Source organism: Cervus elaphus, chromosome 9, assembly GCF_910594005.1.
Source record: "Cervus elaphus chromosome 9, mCerEla1.1, whole genome shotgun sequence".
In the NCBI taxonomy this organism is placed as follows: Eukaryota; Metazoa; Chordata; class Mammalia; order Artiodactyla; family Cervidae; genus Cervus; species Cervus elaphus.
Genome location: NC_057823.1, coordinates 6,790,373 through 6,816,904, shown reverse-complemented (window position 1 = coordinate 6,816,904; position 26,532 = coordinate 6,790,373). Strand labels below are relative to the sequence as shown.

Here is a 26,532-nt window from a genome sequence, read left to right as displayed (position 1 = left end):
GATTTCAGCAGTTTTTGGGGACACGAATGTTAATCTATGGCAGCTGATTTAGCTCCCAGTATCATGCTATGTGGCCCCTGATTAATTTGGGGCCAACAAATTAATTGGATCAACATTTGATTAATTTGGATCAACATTTGGTCTAAAACAAGCCCCCTTTGTGAGTCCATTAAGTTGGCACTGTGAGCTCAGAACTTTCTCAGATTCCTTCTGGAATAAAGGGATCTCTAAGAGTCTCCCTGCCTGGGCTGCCAATGAAGAAAGGCACCAGACTGCTCACACCAAACACCCACCTGTTTGCATGGGAGTGGGCACAGCTGATTCCCCTGGGAGGGACAGGTCAGCCTCCCGCCCCAGGTGAAGGAGCCACTCTTTGTCAACACACGAGGCCACCAGACTATCTTAGGCAGGAGGCTGAGGCTGTGACTTCACTTTCTTTGGGTCTGGCTCAGGTAGGATTTTTTTTTTTTCTTTTTTCTTTTTTTTTCCACCACGTGGCGTCTCTCAGTCACATTCCTCTTCATCTCCCTGCTATTGAGTCCACAGTGGAGGGTCAGAAGGATCTATTGGAATTGCATCACTGAGATCAGGTAGGATTTTAAAATCAAGCCATCATTTTTCCTGCACACTTGTGATGAGGAGTGAGGAGACTCAGGAAACTCTCACAGCCACTCAGTTTCCTGGAACTAATTTTTGTCTTTCACTTCTCTTTTTTTTTGGCCATGCCATGCAGCATGGAGGATCTTAGTTCCCTGACCAAGGATTGAGCCTGTGCTCCCTGCAGTGGAAGTGTGGAGTCTTAATCACTGGACTGCTAGGGAAGTCTTGTCTTTCACTTCTTTTCCTTGCAAAGGAAAACATGCTTAGTGTTCGAATTTTAAATTATATACAAGTACGTCCAGTTAAAACACCCCCCACTTCTAATGATAACCATAGTTAGCAGTTTACCGAGAGTTTTCCTCAGTCGTTTGGTGGTTTCTGACCTTAAAACTTGGGTGGTGGTGGGTTCTATTCCTGCCCTGGGCAGGTATTTACTCCCTGGTGATTTTCGAGGCTTCCCTGAAAAGCAGGCTTACCTACACTGGCCGTGAATGATGTTATGAACCACTTTATTTTTTTCTCTATCAATTCTCATAACATCTTTGGAGGGTATCAGTCAGTGAGACAGCCCTTTGGGGCTGTTGCTGAGGTCATCAGGTGCTTCATTTTCCAAGTAACAGTGGTTTCTTGTGTGGTGTTTTCTCGAAACCAAGTTTGGGCCTCCCCCTTTCTTATACTGGACAAGGTATGATTTTATAATAACCTTCTTTCAGAAGCACTTGTCTTGTCTCTTGAGTTTTGCAGCTGCCTTGCAGTGGGCCGGCCCCTGGGGTGCTCAGGCCCTTGGACTGGGGAAAGCAGTCCCCCGTCTTGGGGCTCACTGTGGTCCTGGGAGGGATGCTGAGCTCAGGCCTGGGGGCGACTGGCATGTGTCCTGGGGCAGGGTCCCCAGATAGGGACCAGGATCGTTCCAGCCTTGGCATGGGGAATACACTCAGATCTACAAAGAGATCATTCACCACTTGGGTGGGAAGACAAACAGGGTGCTGATAAGCCCCTCACCCCTTTGGTCTCTCTCCTTTGGATTGTGAGTGTCCCTGAGGTTCTGGCTTTGCCTCTCAGAGTGCCAGCTCTCCTTGGACCCAGAGGCCCACGGATGCATTCTCCCAGAGGCCTGTGCAGCCCAGAATGCCCAGAGCCCGCTCGGTCTTCCTGGTGCCTGAGGAGCAAAGCCCCCTACTCTGCAGAGCCAGGCCAGGCCACTCGCCTCTCTTGCGCCTGCACCGCTGGTGGTCAGCAGTCAGCCCAGGGTCTCCCTTGGGACCCTTTCTTCCTCCTGGCCCCTCATCCTGGGCCCCCTTCTGGCCCTGCCATGTGGAGGACATCCTGGAGCTGTTTCCAGGGTCTGCACTTCTGAGCGTGGAGTCCCAAAGGCCCTGTGGGCAGATGAGGCCCCAGGAGGTCTCTGCAGGTCCTGCGATCCTCACCTAGGCTGTCCTGGCCTGGCAGAGGCTCCTTCCCTTGTCATTCTGGCACATTCTTCTTCCCTGCTTAGCTCTGGCCTCAGCTCCTTTCTGACCCACCTCCTGCCCCTCCTCCCCCTGCCTCAGCTTCCAGCTGTAGGTTTAGCCTCTTGTGGCCAAAGGGAGGTGGTGGGCATGCCAGGAACCAGCAGAGACTCGAGGAAGTGGGAGCCCCCAACTTTCGATTGATTTTTTTCCATTTGATTACTTACTTTATTTACTGACACTGTGGATACAAATCCAGTTCACTTTTTAAACTGATGTGTAGCACTCACTGCCCAATGACACAATCATTTCTTTATTATAATATAGGTGGGCATTTAGGTTCTTTCCAAAGTTTCTCCATTAAAAGCAGTTGCTGTTGTTTACAGTCATTCAGTCGTGTCCGACTCTTTTGCAGCCCCATACACTTGTCTGCCAGGCTCCTCTGTCCATGGAGTTTTCCAGGCAAGAATACTGGAGTGGGTTGCCATTTCCTTCGCTAGGGGATCTTCCCAACCCAGGAATCGAACCTGCATCTTCTGCACTGGCAGGTGGGTTCTTTACCACTGAGCCACCAGGGAAGTCCCCATTAAAAGCTATAGTATGATTTGAAAACTCTTATCTACCTAAATACATGGAGAATTTTCATCTGGTCATCTGTCCTTAAACTTTCTGCTGTTGCATCCTCCCGACCCCCAATCTCCTACCCTGTCGCATCCCCCGCCCACCTCTCCACCAAGGAATTTTTAACCATTTACATATGTTTTCAAAGCCAAACTTCAGACTTTATTTGGATTTCACCAGCTTTTCTGTTAATGTCCCCTTTTTGTTCCAGGATGTTATGCAGGCTGTGGTGATGCATTTACACCCTGGTCTTACAGACTGTTTGTCATTTATTCTTAGAAGAAACTTGGTTAAGCACTGTCAGTTGTATAAACCTAAACAAGTTATTCTAACTTCTCTGAGCCTCAGGTCTCTGCTGTAAAATGAGAAAAAAAAAAAATTTCGGGAAGATCCAATAAACTCTTGATATGAAACACTAAAAAGTGCTATTATGTGTGTTTGTTTTCTATATGAGAGTTTGCATTTCCTTCATCTGTTATTCATAAGCTGATCAAACGTCATGAATGTTTTCCCTTTAAAATGTTCAGAAGGGAAATAAAACCCCTTTCTCCCCAGAATATACAACTTCCATCTTCACAACTGCACTGAAACCACAGACTTTTGACATGATTACACAAGACTTGTACATGATGACATCTGAGACACCCTGGGGGGCCCACTTGGTTTTGCATTTATTCCTCTCTTCATGGGAACATTAGTGCAAGAGTCTCAGGCTGGGTGAAGAAGACAGGGTCCAGGACCCTTGAAGCATATGGTCCCTCCAGATTGATAGGTGGATGATTTATAGTCAAAGAGGTCCTGGTGGGTGATAGTTACCCATTCTTTATGCCAAAGACGATGAGGGTGGACGATGCGGGTTTCAGGGGTGCAACAAGTATGTGAATTGTTGAAAAATACATTGCTTGGGTGCTAGGGATCTTCCCTGTAGCAATGGAGAATACCCAGGAGAGAGAGCATCCTTCAAGTGCACAGTGGTGTATGGATCCATTGATTGTAGCTGGTAACCAGGGACTTGTCTGCAGGCAGTGTGGAGTCAGGCTGGTCCTCAGAGCAGCTGAGGCATGGAGATGGTCACAGGACAGGGAGGAGGACAGAGGAGGAGGGGGGGAGCTATGGAGGATCACAGATAGGGAGGGGCACAGGCCTGGGCACAGAGGGCATAGATGGGGCAAGGGCATGGATCAGACCCCAGGCTGCGGGTGCTGGGCACGACCAAATGCCTGGAGGAGGGTGAGCTGTGGAGGACCACAGACAGGAGAGTATGTGGCTTGGGAAGGCAGAGGGTTCGACGACGGGTTAGATGAAGTTAGGGGTGTGTCCCCACGGTGGGATTATTGCCCATATGAGAAGCAGAGATATCAGAACTCACTCTCTCTGCCAAGTTGGGACACAGGATGTGCCATCTGTTTACCAGACAGGCTGTTAGCCAACGTGGAATCTGCCAGTACCTTCATGTTGAACTTGTAGCATCTAGAACTGTAAAATAAATTTCGTTTAAGTCCCCTAGTCTGTGGTATCTGTTTTGACAGCCTGAGCTGAGACTCGGTGTAACTCAGGTGAGTGGTCTGTGCTCATAACCTGGGTGCAGAGGGCATAGATGAGTGAGGGCATGGCTCAGACTGCAGGCTGTGGGTGCTGGGCAGGAACACAATGCCCTGGAGCTGGCTCAGGGGAAGGGTGATGATGGGCAGAGAGCAGCACCCAACCCTCCCCTGGCGGGTCAGCCTCTTCCCAAGAGAGGCCCCTGGACTTCTACCAGATCTCTGATTCCCATCCTCTCATTCTCCTAAAGGTAGCAAAACTGCTTTCTCTGGCTCCCCAGTAGACCCCTGCTAAGTGGAGCTCACCTTCTCACCTGGGTGGGCCCAGCATCCTGTTCACCCTTGTCCCTGTGCCGGGGTCATGGGGATGGGGGGCAGCCATCCTGGGTGGGAAGTGGCTTGTGTCATCCACACCCCCTGCCCCGTCCTGTCTGCCCACCTCCCGGGGCGGGGTCCCTGGGAAGTGAAGGTCACGGGGTGGGATGTAGGGACCCTCACTCCCATGTAAAGATGCCAGGGACACCCAGCCAGGCCAGGCGTGGCCGGGAGGGGCCAGGGATAATGAACCCACCCCAGTCACGTGTGTGGTTAGGGTGGCTGACCTTGGGCACCTGTGCTAGGCTCCCAGCGGCTCCTCTCAACCTAAAGGCTGCAGCATGCTCTGGTGATCGCTGATCTTGGGGTGGTTCTGCTCCCCTCTGGACGGTGGTCCTGGGTGCTCCTATGAGTGGTCCTGGATCCCCCTTTTTCTGTCCCTCCCTGCGCTCCAGGACGCTGGTCTGAGCAGGGGTCCCCGCCCTCACCATCACTGGCACACACAGGCCTCCCCTCCCCCAGCAGCCCTGAGCCTCTGCCCTCTGCCTCCCTGGGGCCAGGGGTGAGACCCAATCTGGGGCAGTGACACCCGGGCTATTTTGGAGCTGGGCTGGGCTGGGCGGGCGGGCGCGGTGGGGGCGGGGCGGGGGCGGGCCCGGCCTTCTTCAGCGGATGTATGCGCCTGTCCTTTCGTCCCCGTCCAGTTTGAGGACCGGCAGGCGTGCGGGCTGCTGGGTGGGAAGCTTGTCGGTCCTGGGCCCCCGGAGGAGGTGAGACCCAGCAGCCCCTGCCGCACCATCTGAGCGCCTCGCCTGGGTGCTGCCTAGTGCCCCCGGGAGAGACAGGTGAGGAGGCAGAGCGCAGGAGGGCTGGGGGGCCAGCCAGGGCCCCTGAGGACGGCGGAGCTGAAGGTCACGGCTCTGGGGGACGGAGGGACCTGGGCTAGAATTTCAGCCAGGCCGCGCTGCTCCTGGGGTTGGGGCTGTGGATTCCAGCCCCTGGCGCGTTGGCGGATGGAGCCAGACCCGCATGTGGGGAGGCAGCAGCTGGGGCAGGCGGGGGGCGTCCGAAGCGCCCACCTCCCCTCTGCCTAGTTCCCTGAGGGTCCGGCTGGCCCTGCCCCCAGCCCTGTTGAGATGGATGCCCGCTGACAGCTGGGGCTATTTTGGGCCTGTTGGCTCAGCGGAGGGGACAGCCAGAGGGGCAGTGACACCTGACTCCAGGAAAGAATTTCCCCTGGAGTTTGGGAAGCTGGAAGGCCCAAGAGGTCTAGGGGGAAAGCACAGACTACAGGAGCTGCCCTTTGAAGTCTTTTCTGGAATGGTGTGGGGGCAACACAGTGGGGAGATGAAAGCGGGGCAGACAGGGCCTCTGGGAGGGGGCCAGCCAAGCGGCTGCGAACCACTTCTCACTCTGGGCTCATCTGGAAAATGGCCCAGTCCCATCAGGACCCAAGAGTGGCCAAGTTCTGGGAAAGCGAGGGGCTGTAGGTGTGACACGGGTCAGCCACAGGCTCCCTGGTAGACTTGCAAGGGGGGAGGGTCTTGGCCTCCAGGGGAGGAGCCTGCCAGTGCCAAGATGGGGGCTCCAAGGGACTGAGGAGCCCAAGCCAGATCCACAGGTGGGCATCTGAGTGAGGAAGGGGCTTCCCTGAGATGCTGGGGTTCGGGTCCTGGCTTGGTCTCTCCTCCTGAAATGCCTGATCCTGCCTTTGTGGCTGCAGCTCCTGTGGCCCCAGCTCCCACCATGGCAGGGGGAGGAGGAGGAGATTGTGGATGAACCTGGGCCCAGAGGGGCCTTGGGTGGTCCCCACCCCACACTCAGCTTGAAGCAGGGTGGCTCCAGAGTCCTCTGGCATACCTCGGGCTACCTTGGCCCTGCTGTCCAGTGAGGATGCCTGCCTGGTGTGGAGGTGTCAAGGGGGGTCTTGTCTTAGACCTCCATGGTTCTGCTGCACTGGGAGTGGGGCATGCAGGCCCTGGACAGAGGATTCATCTCCACGGCTTTAGAGGATCTTGGAGTCTCTGCCCACCCTTGTGCACCTGCTGAGAGCTGGCTCCCACTAAGTATGTGCAGAGATGAGACCTCCCCATCCTTCTTTTCTAGGGCCCAAGGGCCCAAGGGCTGCCAGCTGTGGAAGTGGCCCCCTGACCCTGCACAGAGTTGCTCATGAGCTCAGAGCAGGTGTCTTCCCTCCCACACCTGCTCTGGGTGTGGCAGGGGCAGGGTGCCATGTCCTGCCTTGGGGAACCCCCAGATTGACTGTTTTCAGAAGGCAGTGGTGTGTTGGGAAGAGATCAGAACTCAGGCCCCTGGGGAACTGGTGTCAAAGTAATTCTTCCACAGAGGGACGCTGAGGCCCAGGAGGTTGTCCATGGAGGCTGGTGGCCACCTGCCCAGGTCCTTCTCAGGCCAAGAGCCCAGCCAGGCCATGGGGGAGCTAATGAAGGGGGGGGGGCAGTGGGCAGGGCAGAGGTGCTGACTGCACAGTGAGTCAGCAGGCTGGTCCCAGCTTACCTCCTTGAGGGGGATTAAGCGGATTAGGTCCCGAATCACAGGATGGGGAGCTGGAGGGCCTGGGAACCTTGCCCTGTTTGTCCCACGGTGGGCAGCCCCATGCTGAAGGCCCAGCTCCCGGGGTGAAGAGTTAAGGCACTTGGGGACAGCCCAGGGCCCATGGGGCCCATTTGTGCTGGCTCTCCTTACAGAAGCCTGTGTGTAGGCAAGGCCCAGTTTCACCTCACCCACCGGTGCTGGGGGCCAGCAGGATCCAACCTGGAGTTGGCAGAGGCCAGTCATTCAGAGGCGTTTGGCATTGCTGGTGCCAAACCCACCCCTGCAAGGTGCCCAGTCGGCAGAGCCACAGCCAGTGGAGCCTCAGCCAAGACCTGCAGTGACTGGGCTCCAGTCCCCCCACAGCCCCCTGGTTGGGCCTGGCTAGCTGGCCCACCCATTCTCAGCCTTGACATCCTTGACTCCTCTTGCAGGGTTCTCAACTGTCCTCCACAGACACACCATTGACCTTCCCCATTGTGACTTCTGATGAAAGGAGGCAGGCACTCATAGCAAGAGCTCGTGGGTAGCCCTATGTGCTGGAGGGGTGCCCACCCCTCCAGCTGTAGAATTTCCATTCTTTGCTCATTGATGAGCACCCCCCTTCAGGGGTCGAGGGGATGTGTGGTGGGACCCCAGGAGGGGTGAGATGTGACCCAGGACAGTGGCAGGAGGGACAGGCCCTGTGTACTGCACTCTCTGTTGGGGAATGTCCAGTGAGGAGGGCTGGAAAGCTGCTCACACAGCCTGCAGAGCAGCCCGAATGCTTGAGTGGGGAACACCACTGAGGAGAACGGGGAGCAAAGGGGGCAGGCCAAGCAGGGGGCTCAGAGGAGAGCCTGCTGGAGTAGAGAACACGTGACCTCTGGTGTGCCTTAGAGAGGACAGGCCAGCTGGGCACCTCATGAGCCTCCACGGCCAGGGTGCAGAGAGTTGCCTCTCTCTGACTGGGAGACACTAGGTAGATTGGAGTTTCAGGCTCCAGGAAGCACCATTGTGTGGGGAGACGGACACCTGATGGAATCTGGAGTGGCCAGGAGGGATGGGGAAGGTCCTGGTGGTGACATATAGCATGGCAGAGGCTACGCAGGGAGGAGGGCAGGCTTGGTGCTGGTGCCCTGTCTGGGGATAGAGGCTCAGCTGGATCTTGAGTCCGGGCAGCAGGCCTGGAGCTGGGACAAGAGGGAGGAGATGCTCCAGCCAATTAAAAAGAGCCCATTTGGGGGGTGGAGGTGGGGCCAAACTCCAAGGCCCAGAAAGAGGCAAACTGGCACTTCTGGACCACCATACCGTCTGGTGATGCCACCTGCAGGGACGGGGTGTGTGGGAGCAGATGGGAGCAGAATGGGGAGACGTTCACCCTGTATTAAGCTGAATTTTCCAGGCGGCACTGGGCCGGTGAAGTAGCCAAGGGGGGACACAGGCACAGTGGCCAAGCGGGGCTCTGAGCACTCCAGGGACTCATCCCCACCATGCCCTCCCCCACCCCACTCACAGGTTCTCCCGCCTCTGCCCCCACCATGGATCACTCCTCGTTCAGTGGCGCACCCCGCTTCCTAACCCGGCCCAAGGCCTTCGTGGTATCGGTGGGCAAAGATGCCACGCTAAGCTGCCAGATCGTGGGCAACCCCACGCCGCAAGTGAGCTGGGAGAAAGACCGGCAGCTGGTGGAGGCGGGTGGTCGCTTCCGCTTGGCCCAGGACGGCGACCTGTACCGCCTGACCATCCTGGACCTGGCGCTGGGCGACAGTGGGCAGTACGTGTGCCGTGCGCGCAACGCCATCGGCGAGGCCTTCGCGGCGGTCGGCCTGCAGGTGGACGCCGACGCCGCGTGCGCCGAGCAGGCGCCTCACTTCCTGCTGCGGCCCACCTCCATCCGCGTGCGCGAGGGCGCGGAGGCCACCTTCCGCTGCCGCGTGCGCGGCTCGCCGCCCATGTCGGTGAGCTGGGCCAAGGACGGGCGGCGCCTGGGTGTGCTGGACGCCCCCCGAGTGCGAGTGGAGGAGAGCGGCGAGGCGAGCGCTCTGCGCATCCGCGCCGCACAGCCGAGAGACAGCGGCACCTATACCGTGCACGCGGAGAACCCGCTGGGCGCCGCCAGCGCCGCCGCCGGGCTGACGGTGGACGCGGAGGCAGAGGCAGCCAGCCCGCCGGGGGCCTCCACCGCCATGCTCCTGGCCCACCTGCAGCGGCGGCGCGAGGCCATGCGCGCGGGGGGCGCCCCGGCCTCACCGCCGAGCGCCGGCACGCGCACCTGCACGGTGACGGAGGGCAAACACGCGCGCCTCAGCTGCTTCGTGACGGGCGAGCCCAAGCCTGAGATCGTGTGGAAGAAGGATGGACAGCTGGTGGTGGAGGGCCGGCGGCACGTGGTGTACGAGGACGAGCAGGAGAACTTCGTGCTGAAGATCCTCTTCTGCAAGCAGTCAGACTGTGGCCTCTACACCTGCACGGCGTCCAACCTCGTGGGCCAGACCTACAGCTCGGTGCTCGTCGTCGTGAGAGGTGAGCTCCTGGCGGCTGGCACGAAGTCGCTGTGCGCCGTGAGCACAGGCGGAGGTCCCTCCCCAGGCCTTCCATCCCTTCCTTCTAGCGGCTGCTGCTCCTGCCATTTCCCTATCATGTAGAGAAATCTGTGGCTGGAGGTCTTGGCGGCTCTTGCTGTGGTGTTTCATTGTCTTTGTGAAAATAACGCGCGTGTACAACCAAGTGCTTGTCACTAACACCCTCTCCCTCGGGAGATGGTTGCCCCGTGGCTGAGCCTGCCCTGTCCAGGCTGCGGGAGACCCAGGCTCCCCCCTCTCCTACAAGATGCTGGGAGGGGGGATCTCCCCAGCAGAGCTGGAGGGAGGTGGGAGCAAGGACAGACCTCGTGCGGGCCGCAGGCTGGGGCTGCACCAGGGCGCAGACTGAACGTGACTCTGGGTCAGTTTGCAGGCTCCTGTCCCCAGCGCACCAGGGCAGCTGTGGACAGCACCATCAGAACTTGCTGGGGGACTGTTCCTTCTTGTTTCCTAAGACCACCCTCGATGTGGTTGGAGTACCACCTCCACTTTTTTCCAGCTGTAGGATCTCCCGCAGGGCGCTTCAACCTTTGTGTGTGTGTGTCTGCTTCTTCGGTTTTTTTTTTTTGCACGGAAGTGTGCTGGGGTTGAGCAGTTTTTCAGGCCAGTACTTGTCCAGTGGCCTCCCTGCTGTGTAAGTCCAGCCTGTCTTGGCTGTCTGGGACCACCAGCTCAGGGGGCTGCCCCGCAGTGCTGCTTGCTATGACTTTACCTGCGTCATTTCTCCTTCTTTCTTCTCTCTATTCTTGGGGGCAGGGACTCTTTCCTTTAAGTGCTGTTCCCTCTCCACTGTCCTCCCTCCTCTGCTCTCCCCCTACCTCCCTCTGTCCCTGCTCCCTGAAGCTCCTCTGCCCTCTTACCCACCCTCTGCCCGCAAAGCCCCTCCAACCCCTACCCTGGCTCCCTGCCCCCACCCCAGCCTTATACCTGCCTTACCTTGCCTCCTTCCCTTCTTGCAGCCTCTTCCCTGCCCCTCTGCACTGCCCCCTCACCCCCAGCCTCTGGCGCCGCTCCGGCCTGCCCCTCTTCCCCTCCCCGCCCCACTCATCTGGCCCTTCTTCTGCAGAGCCCACGCTGCCCTTCAGAAAGCGCCTGCAGGACCTGGAGGTACCGGAGAAGGCATCAGCCGTGTTCCAGTGTGAGGTGCCGACGCCGGACATGGAGTCTGCCTGGTACAAGGAGGAGACGCGGCTATGGGCCAGCGCCAAGTACCTCATCGAGGAGGCGGGCGCGGAGCGCCGGCTGACGGTGCTCAACGTGTCCTCTGACGACGACGCCGTGTACATATGCGAGACCGCAGAGGGCAGCCGCACGGTGGCCGAGCTGGCCGTGCAAGGTGAGCGGGCCGCGGGCCGAGACACTGGGCAGCGTGTGGGTCTCCCAGGACCTGGGCCAGTGACCGAGGCCCTGGGCGGCGGGGCGGGCAGGATCCCAGGACACGGGGTGGGTCAGGGAGGGGCGGGGTGGGAACTCTGGACGCAGGGGCCGGAAGGAGGTGTGGGTGGGCAGGCCTGTGGGGGTCGCTCTGACCAGCTCTACCCCCTGCCCCCTCGCTCCTGCTCCTCTGCCCACCCCAGGCAACCTCCTTCGGAAGCTCCCGAGGAAGACAGCAGTGCGAGTGGGGGACACGGCCATGTTCTGTGTGGAGCTGGCCAAGCCAGAGGGCCCCGTTCAGTGGCTGTGGAACCAGAAGGTGGTGGTGGCTGGGGGCCGGGTGGCCGTCACTGCTGAGGGCACGCACCACACGCTGACCATCTCCCGGTGCAGCCTGGAGGATGTGGGTGAGGTGGCCTTTGTGGCTGGGGACTGCCGGACGACTACCCAGTTTTGCGTGTCAGGTAAGGGCCGTGGGAGCACCTGTCGGATGGAGGGGCCCTGCTCTGACTTTTTGCCTGCTGCGGGGAGCACCGTGCACTGTAGACTGCCTAGGTTGTCAGGAATGCCTAGGTTGTAGGTCTGGTTCTGTGGCCTGCGTGATTTGTCTGACCCTCCTCCATGATGGTCACACTAGGCGTCCGCAAAGGGCGAGTCCTAGCACTGACCCTCCCGCCCCAAGAAGCATAGCGTGTGGGGGAACATTGCGTGTGTTCTCTTTCTTGGCTTTTGGTGCTGTGACCAGCTGGCACAGGATCAGCCCTTTGCTGGGGCCAGGGGTGTGCCCCTGCACGTGGGTCTCAGCACCCTTGGAAGGGTCCTTGTGCCTTTCCTTAACCATCATCCAGCCCAAGATTCCAGTGCACAGAGGGGGTCAAGGGTGAGAACTGGAAGGAGTCCCTTTCCAGGCCCCGTGGACAGCTCATGGTGGCCCTGGGCCAAGTGTGGCCTCTGAGGCCCGGGTACTTGTTCCACTGTAGACAGAGTAACGGTCACCAGCTGAGACGGCGGCGGGGGGGGGGGGGGGGGGGCCGGCAGCATGGTCTTGGCCTGGCAGGCCCCTCAGGCTGTGGCCATTCTGACCACCAGGGCAGTGCTCCCCATCCCCCCCCCCCCTCCCCGGGAGGGCTGGGAGTTCTGTCACAAGAACTTTTCCCTACCGTGGTATTGGACCCAGGACTTGGGGAGGGGGTTCCCAGTTTGTGACATGGGCCCGTCCTCTGCTTAGCCCCCAGGAGGCCACCCCTGCATGCTCCTAAAGCCCCCGTGGTGAAGGCCCGGACAGAGAGCTCTGTGACTCTTGCCTGGTCCCCACCACCCCCCGGGGACCGCCCTGCTGCCATCGAGGGCTACCTGGTGGAGAAGAAGAGACTGGGCGCCTACACCTGGAGCCGGTGCCATGAAGATGAGTGGGTGACCACGCCTGAGCTGACTGTGGCTGGCGTGGCCGAAGAGGGGGAATTCCAGTTCAGGGTGTCAGCGGTGAACAGCTTTGGCCAGAGCCCCTACCTCGAGTTCCCAGGAACTGTACACCTGGGTAAGTGTGGAAGGCTCTCTTCTCCACGGCACCCTGACGGCGGTCTGTGGGGCCATCTGCCTCTGAATCGCCCAGACCTAGAGTGTAGCCCAGTGTTGGAGAGGCCAGCGTGGCTCCTGCCTCTTTGTGCTAGGGGGCGGGTCCAGGATCCTGATGCTATTGAAGGCTTTTTGGTGGGAAGGCCAGGTGACCCCAACATAGGACTCAAACCCCCAGGAACTGTCTGTGCCCACCAGCCCTAGGGCAGGGGGCTACCCACTGGGTCTTTGGGAGCTGAGGGGGATCTTGGGTAGCTCTGACTTGTTCTCACTTCACCCTGGGTCTGGCTTTCACTCAGGGTCTCCATGTGCTTGCCCAGTGGACTTCCTCGAGGAGGGGTTATTTGGGGCTAGGCTTTGGAGGGGAGGTGGGGAGGGGCCCAACTACCTCCTGAAGCTCTCACTCCACAGCTCCCCAGCTGGCTGTGAAAACGCCTCTGAAGGCAGTGCAGGCAGTGGAAGGCGGCGAGGTGACCTTCTCCGTGGACCTCACCACGGCCTCATCAGGGGAGTGGTTCCTGGACGGGCGGGTCCTCAAGGCCAGCAGCGTGTATGTGATACACCGGGATGGCACCCGCCACACTCTCACCATCCGCTCGGTGCCTGTCAGCCTGCACGGGGCGGAGCTCAAGTTCGTAGCTGACGGCATCGAGAGCAGCATCCGCATGGAGGTCCGAGGTAGGGGCCCTGTCTTGTGACCCCAGGGCTTCCCGAGGCCACGTTTCCTTGAGGGATAGGGGTGGGATGGAGTCCCTGCAGTCTCAGGGATCCTGGGAGATCTGTTGTGGCTTTCAGAGCAGCTGGATAACGTGGGGCCAGGCGGTGGGGTGTGCAAGGCCGTGCAAGGCCACTAGATGTGAGTGGAGGACAGTCTAAAGAGTCCAACAGCGCCAAGCTTCAGTTCTGTGATCTGTGCCCCCACCGCTTCCCTCCCCTCTCCCCTCCTCCCCTCTTGTTATTGATTCTCTTCTTGTCCTGTGTCTTCTTTTCTTGGCTCTCGGAGTCCGTTCCCTCATATCTGGCTCTTCCTCCTCTGTCCGCTGGCACTTTCTGCTCCCATCCCCTTCCTCCCATCCACACCCTGCTGTCCATGCCTTCATCCCTCTTCCCCACCCTCCTCCGCTGGTCACTCTCCTCCTTTCACCGCCCTCTTCACTTACACCCGCTTGTCACCTGTCTGTGACTTCCAGCGGCCCTGGAGCTGACGGCCAAGCGTCCGGCACCCGCGGCGGCGGCTCGGGAGGTGCTGGCCCGGCTGCACGAGGAGGCCCAGCTCCTGGCCGAGCTTTCGGACCAGGCGGCAGCCGTGACGTGGCTCAAGGACGGACACACGCTGTCTCCCGGCCCCAAGTATGAGGTGCAGGCCTCAGCCGGGCAGCGAGCACTGCTCGTGCGGGACGTGAAGCGGGAAGACGCAGGCCTGTACGAGTGTGTCAGCCGCGGGGCCCGCATTGCCTACCAGCTGTTGGTGCAAGGTGACACGAGTGTGTGTGTTCCTCCCCCCCCAGCTCTGGAGAAGCCCTGAGTGGCAGGAGCCGCTGTCCTCGGCCCCCGTGGAGCAGCTCTGCCAAGCCCGTGGCGGGGAGTAGGATGGGCTCAGGTTACCCTGGGGGAGGTCAGAGGTGTGTTCGGGGGGTGCTCAACCCACCCCGTGGAGACAGTGGGGGAATGGGATGGTGTCAGGTGACCACGTGGGGAGGGCAGAGGTCTCTGGGCAGCTCTGCCGACCTCTTGAGGAGGCTAGGCGGTCAGGTCACCCCTGAGGGTAGGGTGGGGAAGCAGGAGCCCGGCCAGCCCCGGTGGGAGGGTGGGGGCAGGACCTCTGCTCAGTAGGGGAGGGCGGCACTTGGTGGTTGACAGTCAGCCGCACAGGCTGCTCGGTCTCCAGGTCTGGGCGAGGGCTGCTGTCTACCACGATCCTGAGGCACGAGCGTCTTCGTTGACTCGCTGCGTGGGCACGTGTGTGGTTAGGGCTCTGTCAGCCCCCTGAGCTGCCTGTGTGCCCTTGTAGGCCTCACACCCTCTTTGCACAAGGACACGGCTGGTGGCTATGTGGGTGCCGTGGCGGGGAGCCCAGCCCACTTGGAACTGGAGACCTCAGACGCCCATGCGCACGCTCCCGGGTACAAGGATGGCGTGGAGCTCGGTTGCTCCTGCCGACACTTCTCCCAGGAGGATGTAGGCACGCGGCACTGGTGGTGCCTGCCTCAGGCACTGTGCAGGGTGAGGGCACCTACTGGTGCTGAGGGGGTGAGGACTCTGGACTCCTGACTCTGTGTCTGTGGTCAATGCCCTGCCTTCCGGGCTTGGTTTGTGGGGAGCAGTTCTGGCTGCTTCCAACTATGTTGCACTTGCAAGGCCAAGCTCTCTCACTTCATTTCTTCTGAGAATACTTGGGAGTAGGGGTAGTTAGTCCTGGATTTGGGTAAAGAAACTTCCCACAAAACATGTATGTATATATGTGTGTACATATATATGGGAAGAATACAGGTTTGTAGTATAAAAAATAGGAAGGAAATTTAAAACCCATCTCTTCTTTGTAAAGATGAGGAAATGAGGCAGAGAAGACCTAGAAAGGGTTGGAAGTGTCCTTGGAAGGTTAGGTTTGGACCTTGGTAAGTCTGAGGTCCTGGCTCTTTCTTGACACCATTGAGGTCTCTTGGCAGATTCTCCAAGTCCAGCCCTGCCCCATCCTGGCTTTCAGGAGGGTCTCTGCCTTGTCTCTGATGCGTCCTTCCATCTGCACATAGGCCGTAGGGCCATCTGCCCATCAGGAGCTCTGAGGCTGCTTCCCATCATACCCCAGGAGGTCTTGGAGTACCTGGACCACCTGTGTCCGTGGAGGGTCCCCTGTGCAGCCCCTAATCACAAAGGATTTTCATGGTGGATCTGAGACTTCCAGGTCTAGAGCACAGCTCTGTCATGACTCCAGGACTTGGAAAACCTCTCTTGGGCAGAACCTCTGACTGTGTCTCCCTCCCGGTCCCTGGAGTCCTCATGGTGTTTTCCAGGGAGCAGCCAGCCCTGGGGGAGGTACAGGCCGAGGCGGGGGCCAGTGCCACCCTGAGCTGTGAGGTGGCCAGGCCCAGATGGAGATGATGTGGTACAAGGGTGGGAAGGAGCTGAGTGCAAGCTCAAGCGTGTGCCTGGAGGCCAAAGGCTGCACCTAGAATCTGGTAGTGCAGCAGATAGGGAACAGAGATGCTGAGGAGCACAGCCGTGAGACCAGGGGCCAGAAGGTCTCCTTCCACCTAGGCGTCACAAGTCAGTTGATGAAGCAGACATATAGCCACTGAACAGCAACAGGCCTGGAGGAACCATTTCAGTGTGGATGGTGGCAGTCCCAGCAGACTCAGCAGGTCTGTGTCCGTCAGTTACACAAGTAGCCCTGGAACTTAATGGCCCAATGGCGCAACCCATGGGCAGGAAGGAATTCAAGCAGCATCAGTATGAGTGGCTCATCTCTGCTCTACATGGTGTTGGCCAGGACAGGAGGATCCAGTCTGGCTTCATCTGTGTGTCTGATGTCCCAGGGGGCTGGCTGGGATGGCAGGCCTCTCTCTTCTAGTAATGTTGTCTGTCTGGGACCATGCTTTTCTCTCTCCTTGTGACATCTCATTCTGAAGGCCTCTTTCTCCATGTGCGTGGCCTGAGCTCCTTCATATAGTGACAAGGTTCCCTTCAGGGAATAGGAGATGCTACGAGGTTTGTTAAGGGTTGTTTTCACCAGCCCCAGAGTGTTACATTCTGCATGTTCTGTTGCACAAAGCCAGACATAAGGTCAGCCTAGTTCCAAGGGATTGGAAAAGAAGACTTTGCTGTTAATGAGGGGTGCCTGACTTTTCGGGACAGTTTCTTACAGTCTACTACAGGAACATGGCTCTGTCTGTCTAGATCTTTCTTGAGCATGGGATAAAGATCTTTCTAATGCTTATTGCCTCATGCTCACAAGATGGCTTCCACAGCTCCAGCCATCGTGTCCAAGGTGGGAAGAACATGTGAGGACTGTGTGTGTGTTTGTTTTCTTTCCTTTTCACTACTATGTTGTCAATTGTCACAAACTCAGCAGCTTAAAATAAGGCCCGTATGTTAGTTCATCGTCCTATAAATCAGAATTCTATAGATCTGGATTCTCTTTTCAGGGTCTCAAGCGCTGGAATCCATGTGCCATCAGGCTGAGTTCTCTCAGGGTCTTTTCCAAGCTCATCCAGGTTGCCAGCAGAATTCATTTCCTTGTGATTCTGGGGCGTGTTCTGGCTGGCTGGCCCCTAGCGGCTGTTTTTAGGTCCTTTGCCACATGGCAACTCACGTCCACTCACTCTTACGCTTAAAATCTCTTTGGCCAGGAAGTGCCCCCTCTGTTGTAAGGTCTCACCTGATTAGGTCAGCTCCAACCAGGAGGGTCTCCTTGTTGGTGAGTGAGCTCATCGTTGACTGACGTGGGCGCTAGCTTCCTTCTGCAGAGTTTCTGCACAGCTGCACCTGGAGGAGTGTTGGGGGAGTAGCTTAGAGAGGGGCACGCACACTGTGGGGTGGGGATCTCGGGACAGTCCAGCCTGGCACAGGGGTCACCAGCTTGTTCCTCTCCTCAGAGAGCAGACACTGAGGAACCCGCAGCAGAGTTTCCCGATGCCCCCAGTGTTACCTGGGTCCGATGGCCGTGCCTTCCAGGTTCAGCAGCGTGACACTGAGGGTGGTGTGGCTGGCCTGACTCTGCTGAGGGGCCTGTCTTGCAGGACTGGCCCGTGCCAACACCAGCGTGACTGTGCCTTGATTTTAGACCCTGACTTCGAGGCAGGCTGTGGAGGGATCACCGTGTGGACGGGGTCAGACTCACCCTGGCTTCTTAGGAGCCAGTTGACCTCAGGCGAGTTGTCAGTGTGTAGCCTCATGTCTGCCTGGAAACTCAGAATGGGGGCTTAACTGGAAATGGGGTCTATGCAGATGACATCAGGGAAGGCATCACAAGGTGAGATAACCGTGGATTAGGATGGGCCTCGAAGCCAGTGACAGGTGTCCTATGAGAGAAAGAAGAGGAATGTTGGCAATACAGAGGCACAGAGAAATGGCCAGTGATAGTGAAGGAGGAGGTTGGGCTGATGCAGTCACAAACCCATGGCTGGCACCAGAAACTGGAAGCGCCTGGAAAGATCTGCCCACATTGCCTCAGGGGGGAGCTCGGCCTGCCCACACCTTTATCCCAGACTTCTGGTGTCCAGAACTGGAAGAGAACAAATTCCTGTTGTCTTAAGCCCCCATTTGTGGTCATTTGTTCTGACCATTCTAGGACCTCATACACTTGCCTCCCACCCCCGTTTTCTCATCTTTTCGGTCAGTTCAGTTGCTCAGTCGTGTCCGACTCTTTATGACCCCATGGACTGCAGCATGGCAGGCTTCCCTGTCCATCACCAACTCCTGGAGCTTGCTCAAACTCATGTCCCCTTCTCCTGCCTTCAGTCTTTCCCAGCATCAGGGTCTCTTCCAGTGAGTCAGTTCTTTGCATCAGGTGGCCAAAGTATCTTTGCGGTGAGGGGCAGTCATAGAACTACTGGAGCTGTCCTGAGGACACCCTGGAGGAGTGGTGTGGTCTGGCTCCCTCAGCACTGCTGGATTGAGATTCTGGGAGTGAGGTCGGTCAAGGGAGGAGGGCGGAGCTTTCATAATGGGCCAGAGGTGCAGGCATCAGGGCCCGGTGTCTGGTACTGGAGGATGAACCCAAGCAAGTCAGGCACGGTGGCATTCCACCGAATGTGCATCAGGGCCTCCAGAAAGTTCTGGACGGTGATGTGGGAACGTCTGGGCACGTGCTTGGCTCCTGATCCTGTTGGGTAGTGTGTGCTCCTGTGCCTGAGTCCCGATGCTCTCGCTTGCAGTGGGGCCCCAGGGAAGCCACATCATTACTTTGTGTGGTGTCAGTTTTTCACCTGTATAATGGGCATAATGAGGCCCACCCAGTGTGAGAGCTGTCCAGGGAATTAGGTTGAGATGGCACTTGTCAAGAGGTGCACGTAGCACCCAGTCTACACTAATGCTCCGTCTGTTCTGCCCGTCCCCAAATTATTCCTCTGAGACACGCTACTCTAAATGTGAGACAGAAGCTATGTGTCCACAGGCTTGCATGGCTTTTTCACATTTGTCCACTTGAGTGATAAGCTGTGATGCCCTTTTGCATGGGCTGTGGGGTTCTTTGTGGCTGTACAGAGGAAGCCAGATCCCTGTAGGCCTCCGGAGTTTTATCCCAAATTGGTGGTCGTTGCATAAAACTTTTCTTTAAATCGACTCCTTGAAAAAGTTAATGTTGCCCATCTAAGCCCTCCTTAGCAATGATATCTGTGCAGTTTGGATTTGTTGTTCAGTAGCTCAGTTGTGTCTGACTCTTTGTGACCCTGTGGACTGCAGCACGCCAGGCTTTCTTATCCTTCACCATCTCCTGAAACTTGGTCAAGCTCATGTCCATTGAGTTGGTGATGCCATCCAACCATCTCATCCTCTATTATCCCCTTCTCCTCCTGCCTTCAGTCCTTCCCAGCTTCAGGGTCTTTTCTAATGAGTCAGCCCTTTTCATCAGGTGGCCAAAGTACTGGAGCTTTAGCTTCAGCATCAGTCCTTCCAGTGAATATTCAGGACTGATCTCCTTTAGGATGGACTGGTTTGATATCCTTGCAGTCCAAGGGACTCTCAAGAGTCTTCTCCAACACCACAGTTCAAAAGCATCAGTTCTTCAGCGCCCAGCCTTCTTTATGGTCCAACTCTCTGTACATTACTGGAAAAACCATAGCTTTGACTATATGGACCTTTATCGGCAAAGTAATGTATCTGCTTTTTAATATGCTGTCTAGGTTTGTCATGGCTTTTCTTTTGAGGAGCAAGCAGTTTGGATTAGAGAGAATAATTCTGTTTTCTTCTGATATTTGATTTAAATATTTAAATTCATACACAACTGTTGAGACAGGTTCCATTTGCTCTCATTCCATTGGTGCCCTGCCATCCACTTCAGAGACTTGGATTAATGTCTTTAGCCCAGGTGAGGAGAAGTTGGGAACTGGGGTTCCTCGGTGACAAAGGGAAGTCTAAACTGTTAGTTCCCACCAAGAGAGTTTGATGTACTATAATCCATGCAGGGCTTCTCATGCGCCATTAATTTCAGTTCCTGCGTTTTTCTTTGTCCCCAAGCATTTTTACATATAAATATGCAATTGGTTTTGCTCCATTTACTTGCCCTAGGGAGGTCTTTGATAACACAGTAGTGTCAGTAATGTGGGGACTTTGTTATTTCAGCATCCCTCTGCATTAAAATTTAAAAAACAGAAACCTGTAAGAGGTGATTAAAACTAGCCAGTCTGATTGATGAGCTTGTGAAGTTTAATAGACTCATTTCTCTAAGTCTCCTTGCGGTAAGCAGAGCACTGAGCCCCCACACCAAGGGGAGCTGGTCAAATGCAGTCCAGAGTTGTCCTTGGTGAGCTTTACTGGGCATCTGTTGATAGGAGCATGGGCTTTCTACTTTGGACTGTTAATATGGAGGATTGTGTTGACTGACTTTTTAAATTGAGTAATTCACATGATGGGGCTTTTTTGTGGTTCAGTGGTAAAGAATCCACCTGCTGATGCAGGAGATGTGGGTTCAGTCCCTGGGTCAGGAAGATCCCCTGAGAAGGAATGGCAGCCCAGTCCAGTATTCTTGCTGGACAATCCCATGGACAGAGGAGCCTGGTGGGCTACAGTCCATGGGGTCACATATGAGTCAGACACAACTTAAATAGCAACAGGTTCACGTGCCATCAAATCCACCCTTTTATTACAGTGTGCAGTTCTGTAGCTTTTAGTATATTCATGGCAACCCTGCCACAGTCTAATTCTAGGCCGTTTTTATGGTCCCCCGCAAAGCAACCCGGAACCCACTGTTAGTCACTTCCCCAGTCTTTGGCAACTGCCAGTCTCCTTTTTGTCTCTATGGATTTGACTCTTCTGAACGTTTCATTTAAATGGAATCATATGACAATATGACTTTTTGTGTCTGCAGTGAAAACATTGAGTCCTTTTCTTTTTGGTGGTGCCATGTGGCTTGCACTTAGTTCCCCGACCAGGGATTAAACGAAGGCCACAGCAATGAAAGTGCCATGTCCTAACCAGTGGACCACCAAGGAATGCGCTGATGTGTGGCTTTTTGTGTCTGCTTTTTCCATGTAATGTTTACAAGGGCCATCCTTACTATAGCCTGTGTTAGTATTCCATTCCTTTTTATGGCCAAATAACATTTCATTATATCGATGGGTCACATTTTTTCTAGCCATTCATCAGCTAATAGACAATTAAATTGTCCCCACTTTTTGACTGTTGTGAATAGTGCTGTTATGAATATTCTTATACATGGGTTTGTGTGAACATATAGTTCAGGTTCTCTTGAAATTGCTGGGTCATATAGTAACTCTGTGTTTAACTTTCTAAGGAGCTGCCAAACTGTTTTCCAGGGTGACTGCACCATTTTGCATTCCCAGCGAAGTGTTTGAAGGTTCTATTTTCTCCACATCCCTACCAACACTTGTTATTTTCAGTTTATTTGATTATAGTCATCCTGGTGGATGACTATCTTCTTGTTGTTTTGATTTATATTACCCTGATGACTAATGACGTTGAACTTCTTTTCATATGCATTTGGCCATCTGCATATCTTCTTTGGAGAAATGTCTCTTCAAATTCTTTGCTTGTTTTTAGTTATTTATCTTTTTATTAACGAGTTGTAAGAGTTCTTTATTTATTCTGAATAGTAGAGCCTTATCAGATTGATGATTTGCAAATATTTTCTTCCATTTACTTTCTAAATTGTGCCCTTTGACACACAAAAGCTTTAAAATTGTGATGAAGCCCAGTTTATTCTCTTTGGTTGCTTGTGTCTTAGGTGTCACATCTACAAAATCTTTGCCTAATCCAGGGTCAAGTAGATTGATACCTATGTTCTAATAATTTTCCCGTTTTAGCCCTTTAAAGGTCTTTTAGCCCAAAGACCTTTAAGTAGGTCTTTGATCCATTTTCTGCTAATTTTTGTGTATGATGTGAGGTAGGGGGTACAGCTTCATTCCTTCCATGTGGATATCCAGTTGTCCTAGCACCATTTGTTGAAAACAGTTTTTTTGAATTTCGCATCCTTGTTGAAAAATCAGTTAACCATGAATTAAGGATCTGCTTCTGGAGACTCTTACCTTTTTCCACGTTTCTGAGTCTTTTTTCCCATCGCTGTTCCCCTTTACTCCAGCAGTCTCCACCCGCTCCTGCCTGGCCCGGCCAGAACAGGAGTCTCCTCACCCCACCCTGGGGCCCGGCCCGAGTCACTCTTCTTCCCCTACCCCCCACCAAGCACTGGGGCCCAGGAGACAGGCTGAGCTAGTCTGAGCAGAGGAGGAAGCCAGCATCACCTAGTCCCTTCCACTGTCCAGGCTGTGTCCTGTAGGGTCAGAAGGGAAGTGGGGAAATGGGGGAGACAGGGTAAGACTTTTGCCCAGAATAGGTAAGAGGCTGGACACTTCTGCCAAAGGAAGAATCTCAGCCAGATGACTATAAACGTGGTTGTCGTTCAGTTGCTAAGCCATGTCCGACTCTTTGCGACCCCATGGACTACAGCATGCTAGGCTCCCCTGTCCTTCATTATCTCCCAGAGTTTGCTCAGATTTGTGTCCATTGAGTTAGTGATGCTATCTAACTATCACATCCTCTGCCAACCCCTTCTCCTTTCACCTTCAGTCTTTCCCATCATCAAGGTCTTTTCCAGTGAATTGGCTCTTAGAATCTTCAGGGTTGATTTCCTTTAGGATTGACTGGTTTGATCTCCTTGCTGTCTAAGGGACTGTCAAGAGTCTTTTCCAGCACCACATTTCAAAAGCATCAATTCTTTGACAATCAACCTTCTTTATGGTCCACCACTCACATCTGTGCATAACTACTGGAAAAACTGTAGCTTTGACTATATGAATCTTTGTAGGCAAAGTGATGTGTCTGCTTCTTAATAAGCTGTCTAGGTTAGTCATTGTTCCTTTCTCCTGGGTCCTGGTGTGCACAAGGTTTTGTTTGTGCCCTACAAGAGGCTTGTTTCCCCATTCCTCTGTAAGTTCTGTAATCAAATCCCCCTTGCCTCCAAAGTCAAATTCCCTGGGAATTCTCAGTCCCTTTGCCAGATCCCCAGGTTGGGAAATCTGTTGTGGGACCTAGAACTTTCTTAACAGTGTGAGAATTTATTTGGTATAATTGTTCTGCAGTTTGTGGGTCGTCTGCTCGGCAGCTCTGTGCTGGGTTAATGGCGACCTCTTCCAAGAGGGCTTATGCCACAGATTGTGTGACCAGGTCTGCTCTACCCAGAGCCCCTGGAGCAGGCCACTGCTGACCCATGCCTATGCAGGAGACAACTGCGTGGACCACAACAAACTGTGGAAAATTCTTAAAGAGATGGGAATACCAGACAACCTTACCCGCCTCCTAAGAAATCTGTATACAAGTCAAGAATCAGACATGGAACAATGAACTGGTTCCACATTGGGAAAGGAGTACATCATGGCTGTATATTGTCAGTCAGTTCACTTCAGTTGAGTTGCTCAGCCGTGTCTGACTCTTTGCAAGCCCATGAACTGCAGCACGCCAGGCCTCCCTGCCCATCATCAACTACCCAAACTCATGTCCATTGAGTCGGTGATGCCATCCAACCATCTTATCCTCTATCGTCCCCTTCTCTTCCTGCCTTCAATCTTTCCCAGCATCAGGGCCTTTTCCAATGAGTCAGTTCTTTGCATCAGGTGGCCAAAGTATTGGACCTTCAGCTTCAGCATCAGTCCTTCCAATGAATATTTAGGGCTGATTTCCTTTAGGATTGACTGGCTGAATCTCCTTGCAGTCCAAGGGACTCTCAAGCATCTTCTCCAGCACCACACTTCAAAAGCATCAATTATTTGGTGCTCAGCTTTCTTTATAGTCCAACTCTTACATCCATATATGACTACTGGAAAAACCATGGCCTTGACTAGACAGACCTTTGTTGGCAAAGTAATGTCTCTGCTTTTTAGTATGCTGTCTAGATTGGTCATAACGTTCATTCCAAGGAGTAAGTGTCTTTTAATTTCATGGCTGCAATTACCATCTGCAGTGATTTTGGATTCCCCCAAAATAAAGTCAGCCACTGTTTCCACTGTTTCTCCATCTATTTGCCATGAAGTGATGGGACTGGATGCCATGATCTTAGTTTTCTGAATGTTGAGCTTTAAGCCATGTACTCTGCATAAGTTAAATAAGCAGGGTGACAATAATTCTTATTTATGTATATTGTCACCCTGCTTATTTAACTTAATGCAGAGTACATCATGCAAAATGCTGGGCTGGATGAAGCATAAGCTGGAATCAAGATTGCTGGGAGAAACATCAACAACCTCAGATATGCAGATGATACCACAGAAAGTGAAGAGGAGCTAAAGAGTCTTTTGATGAAGGTGAAAGAGGAGAGTGAAAAAGTTGGCTTAAAACTCAACATTCAGAAAACTAAAATCATGGCATCTGGTCCCATCACTTCATGGCAAATAGATGGGGAAACAATGGAAACAGTGACAGAGTTTATTTTCTTGGGCTCCAAGATAACTGTGGATGGTGACTGCTGCCATGATATTAAAAGACGCTTGCTCCTTGAAGAAAAGCTATGACCAACCTAGATAGCATGTTAAAAAGCAGAGACATTAGTTTGCTAACAAAGGTCCATCTAGTCAAAGCTATGGTTTATCCAATAGTCATGTATGGATGTGAGAGTTGGACTATAAAGAAAGCTGAGTGCCAAAGAATTGATGCTTTTGAACTGTGGTGTTGGAGAAGACTTTTGAGAGTCCCTTGAACTGCAAGGAGATCCAACCAGTCAATTCTAAAGGAACACATGTAAATCCACGGCTGATTCATGTCAATGTATGGCAAAAACCACTACAATATTGTAAAGTATTTAGCCTCCAACTAATAAAAATAAATGGAGGAAAAAAAAAAAGGAAACCAGTCCTGAATATTCACTAGAAGGACTGAGGCTGAAACTCAGGCCACCTGATGTAAAGAACTGACTTATTTGAAAAGACCCTGATGTTGGGAAAGATTGAAGGCAGGAGGAGAAGGGGACGACAGAGGATGAGATGGTTGGATGGCATCACTAACACGTTGGAAATGAGTTTGAGCAGTCTCTGGGAGTTGGTGATGGACGGGGAGGCCTGGCGTGCTGCAGTCCATAGGGTTGCAAAGAGTCAGACATGCTGAATGACCAAACTGAACTGAGGTTTGTCATAGCTTTCCTTCCAAGGAGCAAGTATCTTTTAATTTCATGGTTGCAATCAACATCTGCAGTGATTTTGAAGCCCAAGAAAATAAAATCTGTCACTGTTTCTACTTCTTCCCCTTCTATTTGCCATGAAGTGATGGGACTGGATGCCATGATCTTACTTCTTTTTGATGTTGGTTTTTTTTTTTTCTTTTTTTTTCAATTGAAGGAAAATTGCTTTACAGAATTTTGTTGTTTTCTGTCAAACCTCAACATGAATCAGACATAGGTATATGTATGTCCCCTCTCTTTTGAACCTCCCTCCCATCTCCCTCCCCATCCCACCCCTCTAGGTTGATACAGAGCCCCTGTTTGAGTTTCCTGAGCCGTACAGCAAATTCCTGTTGGCTATCTATTTTACACATGGTAATGTAAGTTTCCATGTTACTCTTTCATACATCTCACCCTCTCCTCCCCTCTCCCCATGTCCATATGTCTCTCCTCTATGTCTGTCCTGTAAATGAATTCTTCAATACCATTTTTCTAGATTCTGTATATATGTGTTAGAATATGATATTTATCTTTCTCTTTCTGACTCACTTCACTGTGTTTGATAGGTTCTAGGTTCACCCACCTCATTAGAACTGACTCAAATACATTCCTTTTTATGGCTGAGTAATATTCCATTGTGCATATGTACCACAACTGCTTTATCCATTCATCTGTCGATGGAAATCTAGGTTGCTTTCATGTTTGAGCTATTGTAAATAGTACTGCAGTGAACAATGGGATACATGTGTCTCTTTCAACTTTGGTTTCCTCAGGGTATATGCCTAGGAGTGGGTTTGCTGGGTCATATGATGGTTTTATTCCTAGTTTTTTTAAGGAATCTCCATACTGTATTCCATAGTGGTTGTATCAATTTACATTCCCACCAACAGTGCAAGAGCATTCCCTTTTCTCCACACCCTCTCCAGCATTTATTGTTTGTAGACTTTTTGATGAGGGCCATTCTGACTGGTATGAGGTGATATCTCATTGTAGTTTTTGATTTGCATTTCTCTAATAATGAGCAATGTTGAGCATCTTTTCATGTGTTTGTTGGCCATCTGTATGTCTTCTTTGGAGAAATGTCTGTTGAGGTCTTTTTCCCACTTTTTGTTTGGGCTGTTTGTTTTCTGGTATTGAGTTGTATGAGCTGCTTGTATATTTTGGAAATTAATCCTTTGTCAGTTGTTTCATTTGCTATTATTTCCTCCCATTCTGAGGGTTGGCTTTTCACCTTGCTTATAGTTTCCTTTGCTGTGCAAAAGCTGTTAAGTTTAATCAGGTCCCACTCATTTACCTTTATTTTCATTTCCATTACTCTAGGAGGTGGGTCACAGAGGATCTTCCTTTGATTTATGTCATAGAATATTCTGCCTATGTTTTCCTCTAAGACTTTTATAATTTCTGGTCTTACATTTAGGTCTTTAATCCATTTTGAGTTTATCTTTGTGTGTGGTGTTAGGAAGTGTTCTAATTTCATTCTTTTACATGAATCTGTCCAGTTTTCCCAGCACCATTTGTAGAAGAGGCTGTCTTTGCCCCATTGTATATTCTTGCCTCCTTTGTCAAAAATAAGGTACCCATAGGTGCATGGGTTTATCAACACTGGGTTTTAAGCCAGCTTTTTC

The 26,532-nt window shown here is 53.4% G+C and overlaps 1 protein-coding gene and 1 non-coding gene across 2 annotated transcripts in view; one reads left to right on the top strand and one right to left on the bottom strand.

Moving 5' to 3' along the window:
- Positions 1-500: 500 nt before the first annotated feature.
- On the bottom strand, positions 501-586 carry LOC122701149. Its single transcript, XR_006342991.1, has one exon. It is a non-coding gene; the product is annotated as a small nucleolar RNA SNORD62 (small nucleolar RNA).
- A 4,633-nt stretch (positions 587-5,219) lies between these two features.
- The window catches only part of OBSCN (obscurin, cytoskeletal calmodulin and titin-interacting RhoGEF), a 226,880-nt gene continuing 205,567 nt past the window's right edge, over positions 5,220-26,532 (top strand). Inside the window, exons 1-7 of the mRNA XM_043910748.1 lie at positions 5,220-5,370; positions 8,576-9,583; positions 10,709-10,978; positions 11,220-11,480; positions 12,245-12,553; positions 13,003-13,269; positions 13,782-14,066. Of these exons, the coding sequence (XP_043766683.1) occupies positions 8,599-9,583; positions 10,709-10,978; positions 11,220-11,480; positions 12,245-12,553; positions 13,003-13,269; positions 13,782-14,066 (2,377 nt within the window). The 5' untranslated portion in view covers positions 5,220-5,370; positions 8,576-8,598. The remainder of the gene's footprint in view (positions 5,371-8,575; positions 9,584-10,708; positions 10,979-11,219; positions 11,481-12,244; positions 12,554-13,002; positions 13,270-13,781; positions 14,067-26,532) is intronic.